Source organism: Thermobia domestica, chromosome 9 (genome assembly GCF_964235325.1).
Source record: "Thermobia domestica chromosome 9, izTheDome1.hap1.1, whole genome shotgun sequence".
NCBI classification, from domain to species: domain Eukaryota; kingdom Metazoa; phylum Arthropoda; class Insecta; order Zygentoma; family Lepismatidae; genus Thermobia; species Thermobia domestica.
Window position 1 is genome coordinate 130,267,295 of NC_137462.1, and position 16,724 is coordinate 130,284,018.

The following is a 16,724-nucleotide window of genomic DNA, read 5'->3' on the forward strand; positions in this document are numbered from 1 at the left end:
GAGTACTAACCTGGAAATGACAGGTAATTAATTGATTCTGACGAAATGAGAAGGAACCCTGATCTTATATATAGCCTGACATTGGTATCCTGGTTTTTCGCTTACAAAATCTGGCAACCCTAACTCAACATCGATCTGATGAAAATTACGCACTTTATGTCAAATTCTCGTGCGTGGTTTTCGAGAAAATCGAGAGAAACTAACTTTTTAATATCAAAAAGCATGTCGTTCTTTCCCACTCTAATATGGTTGGTAGTTTTTATTTTGCCGAACAAATCATTTATAATATATTTATGTACCAGCTGAAGTGTCCAACTTTGTACAGGAAGATTAATTTTTATGCACAATATTAGATTTTAAAAAAATATATTAGAACAAATAATAACGAGCAATACCTTTGGCGTTGCCAATGTCGATTTCCGAAACTGCTAACATCCACATTCTTGACTAAACTTGAGCTTAAATGTCAACAGGACTGTAACCAATCAGCTTAGCGACCCCGAAAAACTATGATTGTACACTAATCTCGGTCACTTTCAACATTTTCCATACTTCATCTCCCTCCCCCATATCCCGACGGAAGATGAACTTGGACTTAGACGAAATCGGGGATGTTACTGTTCACCTCAGTAATTTCGAAAAGCACATTAATATACGTACAATGTGTATTGTTTTACAAATGTCAATGATGATTTTGTTATGTTGGGATTTGGGTTAACCTTGATTCCGTTGCCTCAACGTCGAATTTTGCTCAGGCTATCTGTCTGTCCACAGCCCAAATTTCATGTTTCAAAGTATATGTGTCAATACACTGAAAGCACAATCAATGGATGATCGCTGATTGTTCCATTCCTGTCTCATTCACCTTCTAACATTACAATCTTTTTCTCTTGAAAAATGTTCAAGTTTATTTTGTTAGGCAACCCATGTCATTATACCCTAAAGATTTTAGTTTACGAAAATCCTGAGATGGACTTGTTAGTTCTAAATCCCCAAATACGTAATTTCACTTTTGTTTCCTTGAGCTACAAGAATTCATGACACGATACTGCACATAGCGGAATACCGGTTTTTAATTAAGTTTCAACCCTGGTCGTCGAGAGCGCTTTTTCAAGAAACAAACCTTCGTTGAGTTTGTCCTTACTATTCGGAACGCCTCAGCTGTACTCACGGACACAAAATTTGGTACAAAAAACCGAGAGCCAAAATTAAATTGTTTTGATTTAGAAAGACTCATACATCTCTTATGAAGTCTTTTACATAAATTTCTACATGCATAGTAAATTATAAGATTCTTGTATATTTATGTGTTAAATTTCAATTATGTACTGTAGTTTCGATTACCTTTTTCATATAAAAAAGATATTTCTTTGGTTTCAGGTCTTCCTACTTCAAATGATCCTCATTTCTACTGCTATTGCGAAGATCGAGAAGCATGGAAAGCCAAAAAGGGGAGTACGTTTAGGTTTTGGAGGAGGCAGTGGATTTCCGAGTAATTCTTTTCCTTCATCCGGGTGGAATTTCGTTCCTCAACAATTCGTGACATTTCCTCAATCTTATCCAAGTTTTACTCAAGCTGTGATACCACGAGCAGTACCTTCTTTCCCAGCAGTATTTGTTAATCCATGGCAGTCTGCCTCGTTCCCTCCTGGCCCCAGTCCTATTGCACACGTTCCACCACCGCCACCAATTATAAACGTTCCATCAACTCCCAGTTTTGACATTGCTCAAACTGCTTCAGAGGCAGCGGCCGCTCGAGAAGCAGCAAACGCAGCACAACAAAGAGTTGCTATAGCAAAGCAAGCAGTTGCAGCTGCACAGGAAGAAGTAGCTGCTGCTAAAGAGGCAGCATTGTCTGCGCAAAGAGTAGCAGAAGCTAAAGAGGCGGCATTAGCTGCACAAAAAGCTGCTGCTGCAAAAGAAGCAGCTGTTGTAGCTCAGCGTGCTGCCGCAGCAAGAGAAGCGGCATTAGCTGCACAAAGAGTGTCAGCAGCGAAAGAAGCAGCAGCTGCAGCCAGAAGAATTGCTGTAGCGAAAGAAGCTGCAGCTGCTGCACAAAGAATATCCACCACACCAAGTATTACAATAGGACCAGGAATTAAGACTTACGGCTACTAATAGATGTCAAGGTACGTATTATCTTTCAATTAAATTTTAATGTAGAGTCTACATCAGGGTAGAGTCAATGTTATTTATGTAGAGTCAATGTTATTTATTGACTGATAAAAGTTACAAACATAACTTTTATGACGTCATACTTTCAGTAAATATAACATTTGCACTTGTACATGAGAAATAAAAAATGGAAGGTTGTTTGATAAAAACATTTTATATACTTGAAAAATTGTTAGAAAAGATGAATGGTCACTTAATTTGAACTCAACTTTAAATGTTCATCTAGCAATAACTTAAATTTAACCAATAATTTGTATGTTTTATTTATTAACTATTTCAATGCATCATGATAAAGCTTGAAGAACGTTATTATTTTAACAATTTACTTGTTTAAAAAAAAAAAAATTATACAGCGTTTTCAATTTAGCATGCCAACAGAAGATTGTATTAGCAGTCCAAAGAAGTTTAGGCTATAGTTAGAAGTATAAAAGCAACTTTACTTCGCGGAAATCAATAAAGAAATTACAGAGAATAGTACTAACTTAATGCTAGTGTAGTGAGTTCTACGCTAGTGTAGTGATTGTAGAAGAATCTTTAGATCCTATAAGTTGCTGGGTTACGAGACGAAGTTCGTAAACCTTCTTAAAGCTGCCCATTTTTCTTTTTTTGGAGGGGTACATAATCCAATTGAAAAACAAATCAGTTTATATAGTGTGCTAAATATAGCAAAATATCTAACATTACCTAAATATAAACTGTAGTAAAATATGACGTATGCTGAAGAGACGACATAACAATTTATAGGAAGGTAAAGGAAAAAGCATTAATTAGTTCGGAAAGCTAAGACAAACTATTTTTTCTTGTAAGTTCGTACATTTTGTTTTCCATCTTTTTACTAAATTGTAATTACATTATTTATAAAAGACAAACATGTGACCTCGCATAATGTAGTTGCTAATACTTTCGCCTTTGGTAAGTGACTCGGGTTCAATTTCCGATGGGGACACCAGGTCGAAAAAGTGTAAGAGCTTTATCAGGCCAGCCATCCTGAGTGAGGTTTTCGTGGGTTTTTCGTCATTCACACCAGGCAAATGCCAGGATGGTACCTAACCTACAGATCCCAGGTCGCTTCCTTCCTTACCTTTCCTCGGATAGTGCGATCAAGAAAGGGACTTATTCCTCATACGTGACGGGCTAACATGGCCAAGATGCCAATAGCCCAGAAATCTAAAATCCTAATCATAATTTTAAAAGACAGACACGTTAATTCCCAATAATAAATATTTACGTTAATAGGTGTCGCCTAACTAGCATCAATAGATATTATTAGCGTGCAAGCAATTTGCAGATTTATAAATCTTCTGGCAATTTAATTCGAACTCAAAGACTGCATCATTTCAATCAAATTATTTCAAAAATCACAATGGTCGTAACCATATTTAGATATGAACATGAATATTTGTGTATTTGTACAGTTAATATATTGCATGACGATTTAATTACAGCTTAAACTGTACTGTTTAATTTTAATTACTATCAAAATAAATAGTGATAATACTGAAAATATTTTTTTCTTGCTGTTTACTATTAGGACAAGGGCCGTAGTCAGAGACGTATGCAGGAACTTATTTTGGGAAAATTAAAGAATTTTCGGGGGAGTCCTCATTCAATGTAGATAAATTATATTTAAATTTGTAAAAATCACCCTTAAAATTAGACTAAAATTACATAAAAGTAGGAGATTTCATGGGTGAAGGTGTCCGGACCCTTCAGGAACCATTCCCTGCGTACGTTCCTTGTCGAAATCATATTTAGATACCAGAATATTAATCATATTTTATACTTGTGTAACCGCATGTTAGTTGATAGGTAAATTAAAAACAGTATGAAATGTGAACTATTACGAGCTTTGAATTAAACAATTTTAACTTATAGTGTACAACAGAAGGAAAACTCGAGCGCAATAACTAATTGAAATAAACAACAGGAAGTGTGATTTGTTAATAATTCTAGTTACGATCTACCCTCTAAGCAAAGATGGTTTAAATATCTCGTACAGCACCCAAAATGTAATTAAATGTAGAGCAGCCGCGGATCTAGAAAGTAAAAAGCGAAGGGGCAAGACAGACCTCAAACTATGATAGGTATATCATAAATTTATCATAAACTTTCAAAAATATATAAATAATAACTTCAATTATCTTTGACACTCAAAAAACTGGAGGACCTAGGCCCCCACGTCCCCGGGATACATCCGCCACTGATGTAGAGTGTCAAAAATCCAAATACTGAAGAGTCTGTGTAAGTTTACAAGAAAGAAAGAAAGAAACTCTTCAGTTTGCATTTGGACGAACTTTCTATAAAAATTAGATTTAAACATAAATTTGTATTTAATGAATCCATTCATATCTATAATGTGAATACCGCAAGGATGAAGGAAAATGCAATTTCGTTCGCAATCATAAAATCCTCATTATAAAAGAAAAATCATTACGAGAAAGTTACACCCTCCCCGCACAGAATTGTCTGTAGGGTCATTATCGTCACCACTGCTATTAACTGTGTTTGAAGACTTGATATGAACCTGCCCTATCAAAGATTACCGATGTAAAAATATTATAGAATTAATAAACAATAACAACGAGTGGTTATTTGAAATAAAATGTTCTACTACCTATCTATATTATTATCTTACTGAAATTTGTTGACTAATTCATAATGTAGTAGGTCTATAATAACTTAAGAATGAAATCTGAAACTTTGCCGTTTCTAAAAGTAGACCTATGACTTTAAGGGTCTTCACTACACTAAAATTAAAATACCGCTAATTTTAGAGTTTATCTGTAATATCTTCAAAACAAACAAAAATATTCGAAAAGCAGAAACGTAGTGAACTAGACAATAAGATTTTACATCTGATACCGTTATCACAACTCATCTATCTGCTTTCGATTTGCAACTGTAGATAGATTTAGCATTTTTTTTGCGGGTTCTGTAAATAGCGGCATACCAAAAACAGATAGGTGAATTGTGGTAAAGGTATCACATGCGAAATCATATTGTCTAGTTCACTACGTTTCTGCTTTTCGAATATTTTTTATTTATTTTGAAGATATTACAGAAAAACTCTAAAATTAGCGGTAGTTTAATTTCGATGTAGTGAAGGCCCTTAAAAGAAACTTTAATTGTAAGTCATATTGTGTTAATCTGAAAATAGGATTGTTAATCTTTTTAAACTCTCGTACCTAATAACTGAGCAGACAATGTAACTTTCCAACCACTGGAGAAGAAAAGCACATAATAAGCTTGCGACTAGATGATGTTGATTAGATTAAGGCTGCATTATTGAATTTCCTATTTATTTTGTTATCTTATCAGAAGTGTTCAGTTAATTTAATTTTCTTTGAAACACAAATTAGTAAACACATATACTGAATAATAACTTCAATCAATGAGAATAATACTTATTTCAGTAACGTTGTTTATGAATCGGACAAATTTGGTGAAAATACGATTTGGCTGAACTATCTTTTGTAGAAAGAAAAAAAAGTTTTGTGGATATTAGGCCCTGTCTTCAGTCAGTAATGAGTAGGTAGCCCATGAGATTTATACTAGGATTATTGGAAGGAAACCTCCAGCATTGTCTAGTAGCAGTCTCGGTAGAGGTCTAAATACAACAATTGTCTAAAACAGTGGTTTCCAACCTGGGGTTGGGACCACGATGGCCCAGTGGTAGAATGCTCACCTTTGGTACGTGCGGTCCCTCGTTCAATCCCAGCTCGCGCCAAGTAGACTTTGAGGGAGACAAACACCGTATGAATAGACTTCCTTGAGGTTCCCCCATTTCCTCCCGCTTTATTCATTCCACCATTGCATTCATTTCTCATCATCACCGTCTCCTTTAGCCTAGCCGGCATAAGCGTGGGACGTAAAACTGAAAGATTTCATTTCCAACCTGGAGGTAATCGGCTCGGGAGACCTGATTCAATTTCCGGCGGATGTTGTTTGGATCCTACATTAAGCCGTAGGTCAATGCCTCATATGACCTTGCTACTGAAAAGGACGCAGCATCCTCTGAACCCAACATGTGGCTCGTAAGAAGCAAGCAAGGCGATCACAAACTACTGACAGAAATAAACTACATTCATAGTTATAAAAGTTACGAATGTTGTAACAAAAATGCGTTAAATTAAATACAGTACAAACACAAAGTATTGATTAAGATTAAGAACTGTGGTTTAATTAGGAATTAAGCTGTAGAAAAGAATACTAAAAGTACTGGATTACAATAGTATGCAGAAGTCTTGCGGGCCTTCCTGTTGGTCTAGTGTCTAGCGCTTGCCCTTGTGATCTTCGATTCGCGATAGATCATCACAAATAATTTAATTTCACAATTATTCGCTTTCATTGATCATCTGCCTCGACCATTTAGCGCTAGACTAAAAAAAAATCTTGCTGAAATACATTTAAATTGGTGAGAATAAGGATATTATTATTGTTGAAGATTTCAGGATGCAATACTGCATCCGAAATCGCAGGAGTCAGATATATATATATAAAAAAAAAAATGTTTGACTAACAATTGGGAAGAAGGGGGGAGATATGTACTATTATGTACTATGAGGGTCCAAGAAGGGTCCAAGAGATATGTACTACAAGGTTGTGAACCACTAGTCTAAAGTAGTAGTTCATATATTATTATTATTATTATTATTATTATTATTATTATTATTATTATTATTATTATTATTATTATTATTATTATTATTATTATTATTATTTCACTTGCGACATTTTCGAAACTTAATTTAGATGATTTGTGTATTGCTGAATTGTACTATTATCTGTTTTGTCATGTTTGTCTTAAAATCCAATATTTTAACATTTATTTTTCTTTTCTTAAATCTTATTTCTCAACAGATTACGGCTAATGAAAAACATCACAAGGTGAAATAGCTGCTAAACCTACATCAATGATGCATTATAACTGATGCGGGACATCGATTTATCCACTGTTTATTGTTTGTATAATTATGTACTTTTTGTACTGAAAAGTTGTTGTTCTGTAGGATTTTTTTTTACACTTTTATACGAAATTAAATATATGTTTATAAGAAACTTCTTTGTGTAATTTTATTTACCTATTTACTAGCAAGTAATATGAAATTCTCAAAAATATCTAGTTCTTGTTGCTTTGGCTGGTTGAATAACTTCGACAAAGAGGGATTTTTTAAATTTATTACTTATGAGTACGGTACAATGCAAGAAAATAAAACATAACAGAAATAAAGGAAAGACAGCTACAACGAGAAATAGTTAAGACTTAAATCCATTGATCCATAGGAGCCGCGATCGCTCAGTGGTAGAGCGTTCACCTCTGGTGCATGGGGTCCTTGCTTCGGTCCCAGCTCGCGCCAAGTGAACTTTGTGGCGGACAAACACCGTCTGCGTGAGTTTTCCCGGGGTTCTCCCGTCTCCTCCCACTTTCTTCATTCCACCACTTCATTCATTTCTCATCATTGTCCGCTTTAGCCTAATCGACAAAAGCGTGGGACGTAAAACTTAAAATTTTCATTTTTCATTTTTTATTTTAATTAGTCCAGGAAAGTCCTTCTGAGAACCTACAAGTGTCTTGGAAGAAACCGCTGGACTACGAAACAAGGCACTCAGAGATCAAGTGCTCCGTTGCTTGTAGAAGGCCACAGACGCAAGTGGAATTTTATGACATGTTCTATTTATTCATGAGGAAATTACAGCATCGCTGTCTGTACGTAACCTGCTGACGGTGGTTCTCAAATTGAACTGTGCTCCTCCTGTCTTAGTATTCTGGCTACGGGCTTGAGGTAAATGTGTTGCAATGCGATTTTATAAGTTAAGTAAATTCATATTTCAAGGTTTTTTGTTATTTTGGTAGCACAGTTTATAATTGTGTTTTAATATTACCGATATTAAGTAATGTATTTTATAACTCGTCTGGTAATATACACAAGGTACCCAACTACATACGGTGTCATTCTTAACATTATCACGTCAATGCTACTTTATGCATGCTGTTCTTTTTCAATTATGCATGAATTCTCACTTTACCCTAAACCTGAGATACATAACAGTACTATATACCAGTACATACTACAAGAAAGAAGTCTTGTTATAATCTATTCTAACTTTGAGTCCATTGAATGGATTTCCATAAGAGTTGGATCACGGTGTATGATAAACCGATTACAAACTATTTCACGATTCTTTTGAACATAAAGTCACGAGAGTAGGTACATAATTATCTCTTGCTTTAGAAACTACGTACAGCATACATCATTGGCTCCAGGAAGTTATTATTGTGTATATAAGAGAGCCCGTTGTGTAAACACTGTAAGTGGGATGAAGACACATTGGCATATGATTCAATTCTTTATATTGAAACTTATAATTGAGTTGTCCAGCTCTAAAACGGCTCTTGTCCATTTACAGAAAATCCCAGAAAACTTTTTTTTTAAAAATGTAAGATTGCATGTTTTGTAAAACTAGGAATACCTCAGTGTGTTCATGTGAAAAACGTGAACATTCTCACATAGTATTTACAGTTCTATAAAATGCATCAATTCTACTGTTTTCTCCGTTTTCTGGGATTTTCTGTAAATTGACAAGAACCATGTTGGAACTTGGATGACTCAATTATTGTAAACTTCTACAATATCATTAACGTTTAAATGGGGAAAAACATGTGCAAAGATAGAAAATATGGTAACTGACAGATCTTATGTGGAACAAATTATATGGGTATTATTCTTCATGCTTAATTTTCAAACAAATCAGGCTTTTATGGCACTAAAAACTGGTCGCTCGTTGCCAATAAGAATTTATAACTTTAAAGAGCTGTTTTGCCAACTGGTCCTAAGCTCGTTCTGAGAAAGGGGTGGCACCCTAGGTCACTTGAGTCGTAAGTCAAATTTTCCTCATAAATACATGATTAATCAGTGTGCCCATTTAGGAGGATTGAAACATTATTGTACAAGGGCATTGCTCTTCCTTATAGGGCAATGAAGTGTGATAATGGACATAGATGGATGGTAATGGGATCTTTTACCGGGGAGATAAGAAATCAAAAGAGACTGCCAGTCTCTCAAACGGGTCAGGAACCACTGAACTCGGGTGCGTACTTTGTACCTCACCACCGGAATTTTCAAGGAAGGTTATTAAATCCGCCCCTACAGGAGGGGAGCGATTGGTGCCTCCCAAATGGGAATATCTGCCTAGTGTATATAGACTGTATCAACCATTGGCCCCTAATAATGTGCGGTGTACCTCTTCCGTAAAATAAGATAGGCAGTACCTGATAACTTATCGTTCCTACCAAGAAGGGATTCTTCCCAAACGAGGAGTAAAGTATACCCTTGGGTCTGAGAGATGGAGGTTTTGTGTCTGGGAGGTACCTCTTGGTGCTTTTTAACGACAAGTAGGTAGGTAGGACCAGATTTCGGGACATCCTGGGGTCCCTGGATTGTGTTAAACTCTGCCTGGCTGTCGTCATACCGTAGGATTCAGTAACTTGGGGCTATGTCAGGCCCGTATCTAGGGGGAGTCTAGGAGGCCGGCTACCCCCTAAATTTTTGCTGACCCCTAAAATTTTCATGGTAGGCTTGCAAATGAACTATAATATGGTGATGAACTATCATATGGTTCGATCGGGCACTCCCTGACTTCAGCCGGGCCCCCCTAGTACATTTTTGGGCTGACTACGGGCCTGGGCTGTGTTCAACAAGGGAGAGAGGAGCTTGTCTTATAACGCTCGGATACCATTACTGCTCATTATGGCCATGCTCGCAAGAAGGAGCATTTGTAAATGTATTGACACTGTTACAAGTATCTGACAGTTCAGATACGAAACAAGGAGCCGGACATAATTGTAAGATCAATCTATAACAAAGCTTAGCCTCCATGTTGATCAGTCACTCGTTTACTTCTGCCTGTCCGTCCATCTATCCAGGAGACAAAACATCTCTAGAACCTCTTCATGGAGCACCATCAATTTCAAAAAGAAGGCAAAGGGTTAAAAGTTGGGAATCAAGATCGTTGGTGGAGATTATGTTCAAACCGGAAGTGGTAGAAACCAACCATTTCCGATTTTAACGTTGATCAGGATAAAAATAATAATAGGTAGCGAGAAGCGGTTTCCTGGAATCGATTAAGCGTCCCAAGAATGTTAAATCTCCACTCTAATGTCTCTACTAAAACCGGAAGTGATAGAAATCTAGTACTATTTCCGGTTTCAATATTGAGAAAATACCACGACATACAAACCAAACTTCTTCACGCGGTGTACACGTAATGCTGCTACTGTAGTTGTTATTTTAGTGTAGAACATGATTTATTTACGAGTATTTATGTATTGTGTATGTGAAAACTGCATTTTTAACTTGCAGATTTCATGTTTTATAGTTTATTTTCTACTAAAGGAGATACACATTCCTAGGAGTGGCACATTTACTATTTGTAAGATTGAGTATTTCTGCAGTGTTCCACTGTTCCCATTCATCATTATGTCTAGACCAGTGTCTTCTTCAACCAATAATAATAGAATACTTACAATAATGATTAATGATGACTAATTTTGACGTGGCTTTGGATTTCTTTCGTTAATTCTTTGTAAATTTTTAGTTGTACATTAGACTGATACAACTCAAAAAAATCACAATTAATGCTATTTATGTTGCAGAAAGCAATTAATGAAATCGACCTTCGTCGTTGTTCACTTAGTGTAACGTGTAAAAGTGATGAGCTGCAGTCTAACTAAACACCATATAAACGTGAGGTTTTTGACGGAACACTTTAATTGTTCCGGTTTGATGATTCCTTACAAATATCCTTTGTCATGTTTACATGGTAATTGGTGAGCATAAAATAAATGGCATTATCTAATGGTCTATATTTGAATCAACAATATTTTTTCGCAATGCCTGTCGCTCTATTTTTGTAGCATGTAAATATGTGGTTTCTTTGGAACTTCGCTGATAAAACAAAACTGAAAAATGTTCAATTAGTAAAACATGGACATATATTGTTGTACAGGCTGGTAGCCAGCCCAAAAATGTAGGGGGGTGGGGGCACGATCCAACCATATTGTAGTTCATTACAATATTATTGTTCATTTGTAAGACTACGGTGAAAATTTAGGGGAGGCAGTAAAATTTAGGGGGGCCCGACCCCCTAGACCCCCATTGGATACGGGCCTGTTGTTGTATATTACCTGTTCGTAGTTAATCACAAATCTTAGAAATTATAAAAAAATAACAACGTAGAAAATAACAAAAGTAACAAACATCTTAGTACGTGAGTCACCAGAATAGATGTCGCTACTTGCCCTATCGCTTGGCTGTATAGAGGAGTAAAAGTGAGGGGGGAACGTGGTGAAACCGTGTCCGTCCACTTCCTAAAAAATAACAACGGGTAAAGATAGATACAGGGAACGGCGTGAAGTCATGCATTCCCCAACCTTTTCAGATCCACTTTTACCACTAGCTGCATAAGAAACTACGATTTCAATCTCTAGTTGTACAGCGAGCTGAACTCTAGGGCGGGACAACTAATCAATGAAAATCAAAATGCTAAAACACTGATCTCTCAATAAATAAATAAATAAGCAAATAAAAAGGACTGTGTTGTTCCTCTGGAAAAGATGAGTAAGATAGCGCAATGTTACCTTAACTCAGGTCCAGAAAAGTTCGTCAGAACGATCTCAAACCGGCAAAGAATCATGTTTTTTCTCCATGTTTCGTTCCGATTTCTGAATTTCATCGATTACTTTCACATAATTATTCAAAAACCCTTGTGATCCATATCTTTTTGTCTTAATACTATAATCATAAACGACAACTTAATGAGCGTTTTGTTCTTATATGTGCCTTAACCATCTCAATTTTTCCTCTCAAATTAGAAGAGTACAATTTTGGGTTAAGACGCACATCAAATGTCGCTGTGAAAACTTAAATGAATCGATGATTACAGAAAGAATCTGAATATATTTTGAGTACTCTTGAGATATTACAGAGAAACAACTATTTAAGTCTTCTCATAATCATATTCAAAACATAGAGTTGATCTACTTACGAAGAGTACCTAAATATATATTTTTTAAGATATATTTTCATCAGTTAGTAATTAATTACAACAGTGGTCAAAATTTAACAGATCGATTCAGGTCCTTTCTGCAATCAACTCAATTAAGCGTCATAACATATTAATAAGAAAAAAAACACAATGTCTCCTTGCGCAAATGGTAAATAAAACAATGCATCTAAATAAGAAAAGTTACACTAATTTTATTGTTTCAGTAGTCAAAGAATGTAAGATAATTTGACATTTGACATACTTTTTAATATTGAAATATTGCAATTGACAGATAGCAAGCAATATCCTAGGAAACACTGCACGACAGTCACGCCACAGTTTTCTATTGGAAGATATAATTCCGAAATTTTTCATTTACGGTGGTTTTTGGCACATAAGCACCTGATTATTTTTAATATTAGACATTATCTTCTTATTGATAAGTATAGCATTATCTAGATAAGTAAGTACACAGATACAGTAACTGTCTGTTTGATAAGCGAAGACACAGAAATCAGCAGCGAGGCTATATGAAACATGAACCTACAACTTAAAGTGGGATTCGAACAACATAAACTCCAACTGGGAATCAAACACGATTTTCTCACGCAACAAATGTACACTCTTACATAGAACTAAGAGAAAGCTCTTCAGATTCCTTGGCCGGAGTCAAACATCATTCTGTAAGTTCCTATAGGTATTGGTCTTGATGTTTTTTTTTTTTTTTTTTTTTAAATGGGAATCTTTAAAAATGTGGTCAGTATACCTGACGGTTCACTTGCACTGATACTTTAAAACACAGTTCAGCGCACATTTGCATGGCAGTCTACTTCTTCGACATGATTTTTTTTTTTTTCAGTATAGTTTGTTGCTGTTTTCCACTTCAACAAACTAAATTCTTTTCGTTACATTATATTCATTACCAGAGCCTGCTGTGCAAAGTCAACGCCCGAGGCGAGAGTATACGTCGGTGCCCCCGTACATGCAAGTGAGGTCAATAGCGCCACCATTGTTGGCGCAAAGCGTAAGAAAATTTTCAAAAGTAAATCCTGCTTTTCGTTGATTTTTGAACACTTTTTAAATATATATTTTCCTTTCATTTGATTTATATCTTTTCTGTTTTCCTCCCGAATTTTGCGCCCCCTTACGTCGCCCGCTCGCTTCCCCCCACTTCACGGTACTATTCACCACTATTCATTAATCATCCTCTTCTACGTTTGTTTTCAGTTTAACCATCAAAACTGTGATTTGATTCTATTCTCACTGTTACAACTAATATACATATTATCGGTTTATTATAGAACAAACGCAAAATAACACACCAGATGAGATGCTGATATTCTCCGTGTGAGACTAAGCGTAGCGCGAGAAAATGCTTACTGTACACAGTTAGCCATTGAGTACAAAAAAAGACAGTAATTCAGTACTCCTTTCCTGTCTGCACTCAACTTTTAATTCAGTGTTACATTTACGCTGTTTTAATACTTTCGACATCCTTTCTATACACAAAGTTGCGTATACTTCTAGATAATAGCGTCATTTCAAAGTTTGCAAGGAGGGTGGGTAGAGGGGAAGCAGATTGTTCACTAACATCAGAATTTCACCTTTTTTGAGTACATTATTATACAATTTATTATTATACAACTGCTCTCCTACTCTTCCCAAATGACACTCCTGCTAGAAAATTGGAAAAGTTAATAACTTAAATTTCATTGTTTTAAAAATTGACTCAAGTTCTTTCCGCATTCACCAATTCAAATAATTGACAATAAGTGACGCACCCAAGAAGAGATTCCAAAACAGAAAACAAAATATACGTATATTAGCTTTGTATATGAATAATAGCCTAATAAAGTATTTTTAAAAGATAAAAGCAAGATATGTTTAACTAATCCTAATTATTAATTCCTCATTTTTACTGATACATTTGCAAGTTTTTCTCTTGCTTGTATTATTATTTACCTTCACTACCAATAGTTACACAAGGTAATTACATGCACAACTCACTCTTTACAAATATATGTGATGAGATATTCAAAGACGAAAGAAAATTTTGAAAATATACCTTAAACAAAATGAATTAACATTGAAACACGTAACTGCTTAAAGTAAGTCATCTGTGATTCTTGTTTGTTAAGTAGTCCTACATAATTTTTTTCCGTGCTCAAATCCCACTCTAGTCGGATTGCTACTTTATACGCTGCAATTCAAATCCGACCAAGATTGAGTTGAGTTGATTTTGAGTTTAACGGCTCGTTCTGCAGCGAGGCTATATGAGACGTGGACCTACTGATTAACGTGGAATCCGAACCACATGAGGTCCCACCGGGAATCGAACCTAGGTCTCCCACGCCACCGACCAAGATTGAATACGAGATTGAATGTGTTGAAAAGAGCTTATAATACTATAGGGTACTAAGAAAACACATTAGTTTAAATGTTGTATATGACACATATAAACTCCTTTAAGTTCAATCCAAATATTAAATATGATAAATGAAGGAAACAACCTATTCTCCTATGTCACAGTAATTTCTCTATAGGTGTAGATTTAAAGATGTACAGTCACCAGCAAATGTAATTCTCCTCTCACTGCTATAACTTCATTAGGTCGGGTCCAAGTACTGTTGCTGGGATCACAAACGTCTAGACAAATGCATCCCACTTTACAAGTAACATTTCAACCAAAAGACGAAAATTGGTAAGCTGGTGAAACACTAAATTAGGGTTTTGCTGTAAAGTTAACACACGTAATATTTTTCCATATCTATTGTTTGGAGTGTGTTTCCTAATGAATGCCTTCGATTCCCGGCGGGAGCTCATGTGGTTCGGATTCCACGTTAATCAGTAGGTCCACGTCTCATATAGCCTCGCTGCTGAACGGGACACTAAACTAAAATCAACTTAACCTAATGAATGTCTTATATTAATGACATAACCCGTTTCGTGTATGTAATGTATTATTTCATGTATACTCCATGTGATATGAAAGGAAAAAAAACATTGATTATAGTTGGGTTTGAAAATGGTTGAAATTAACTGAAAGGACAAATCTGGAACAAATTTAAGGAAATAAGAATTCCTTTTGTTTCCATTCACGAAACTACTGCATTTCCGTCATTCTAATCATTCAAGCATCTCTCTCCTTCTGCATATGAGAAAATCTTGCATATCACACTGAGAGTGGATAGAAATCTAAATTGGAATGTGTTAAAAATTTCTGACATGTGGGGGAAGTCGAAACCGGGCTTACTGGGTAGAAATACAATAAGGTAACCACTTACGTACGCCAATAACTTACTTGATGTTGTATAGAAACTATCAGTTGATTGAAAATCTTCCATTTTAGACTGATATAGATACCAAAAATTGTGTGAAAAGACGACCATTGCTTGAGTTACTTATAATTTTCTTCAACTCAGACACATCGAATAGAGCTTCCTCAATGAGGGAAATATCTCGAAACTTTACCCTAGTTGAGGCTGAGGATTTAATGTTCGTCCTGCAGCCTAGGAAGAGGAAAAGACGGTAGACGTTATTTTGTAATTCCTTACAAGACATGCAGGAATATTAGTTAGGTTTCGAGAATTTTAAAGTAAAATATGTTTAGCAAACATATGCACTCCTTAATTAGTGGTTTAATTAGTCAGCTTCACATGAAGGACTTGACTGATAAATGTAAGATTCGGTTGAGTCCTGTCGTGTAATTTCATTTTCTTCATCAAATGTTATTGTTTAAGTAATTTATATTGTAATTTTATTATTGGTTTATTATAATTATAATTAACAGTCACAGATTCAAACTGTTTTACGTAAGTTATTGTAACGTAAAATAAAACGTGACTTGTGAGTAAACTAAATATATATGTTGGAAAAACTGTAACTCTCAATTATTCGCCGCAAACTCAGTTGTATATAACTGTAAACAAAACCTATAGAAAAGCACTTTAAGAAAAGTCAAGACAGTGGCAGCGCTACAAGGGGTTGCAGGAAACAATATCCCAATTTAAAGAAAACATAATCTTGTTACACTTCCTTATAACTTAATAAGTTTTAAACATATTGTTCTTTGTATATAGGAAAAAATAAATTACGTTTCTTAGTTAACATTTGAAGTAATAACATTGTTATTAAACTATACATATATGTTAAATGGGTCTCTATTACCATCTTGCAATTTATAAGCTGTAAAATAATCTTGTGCTATTGTGTTGGTAAAATTATATAAATGAGAATAATAGAAGTAATTTTGCAATGGTGGATTCTAGAATCGAGCGAAATTTCCATTAAAAACAATTAGAAATATATCTGCCATCATTTTCCGTCCAAAGTGCAGTGGAAACAGCATACTTAGATCGGAGGAGTGGTGGATCCATACTTCAATGGAGACTGAGAACGTTCCTGTGCATTGGGTAGAAAGGGTAGTAATAATGCCAGTAAAATGGGTTAAAGTGGTATAAATTAAAATTTATATTATATTGAATTAAATTAAGAAAAGAATCAGT

At 35.3% G+C, this 16,724-nt stretch overlaps 1 protein-coding gene across 1 annotated transcript; it reads left to right on the forward strand.

Annotated features, from left to right (window-relative positions):
• Positions 1 to 1,395: 1,395 nt before the first annotated feature.
• Positions 1,396 to 2,118, forward strand: LOC145661020 (uncharacterized). The gene has a single exon (XM_081726456.1). The coding sequence runs from the start codon at positions 1,396 to 1,398 to the stop codon at positions 2,116 to 2,118; it is 723 nt and encodes a 240-aa protein (XP_081582582.1).
• Positions 2,119 to 16,724: the final 14,606 nt, after the last annotated feature.

What these genes read in the sequence shown, in the direction of transcription:
- LOC145661020 (XM_081726456.1), top strand. Translation starts at nt 1,396, where the DNA reads ATGATCCTCATTTCTACTGCTATTGCGAAGATCGAGAAGCATGGAAAG.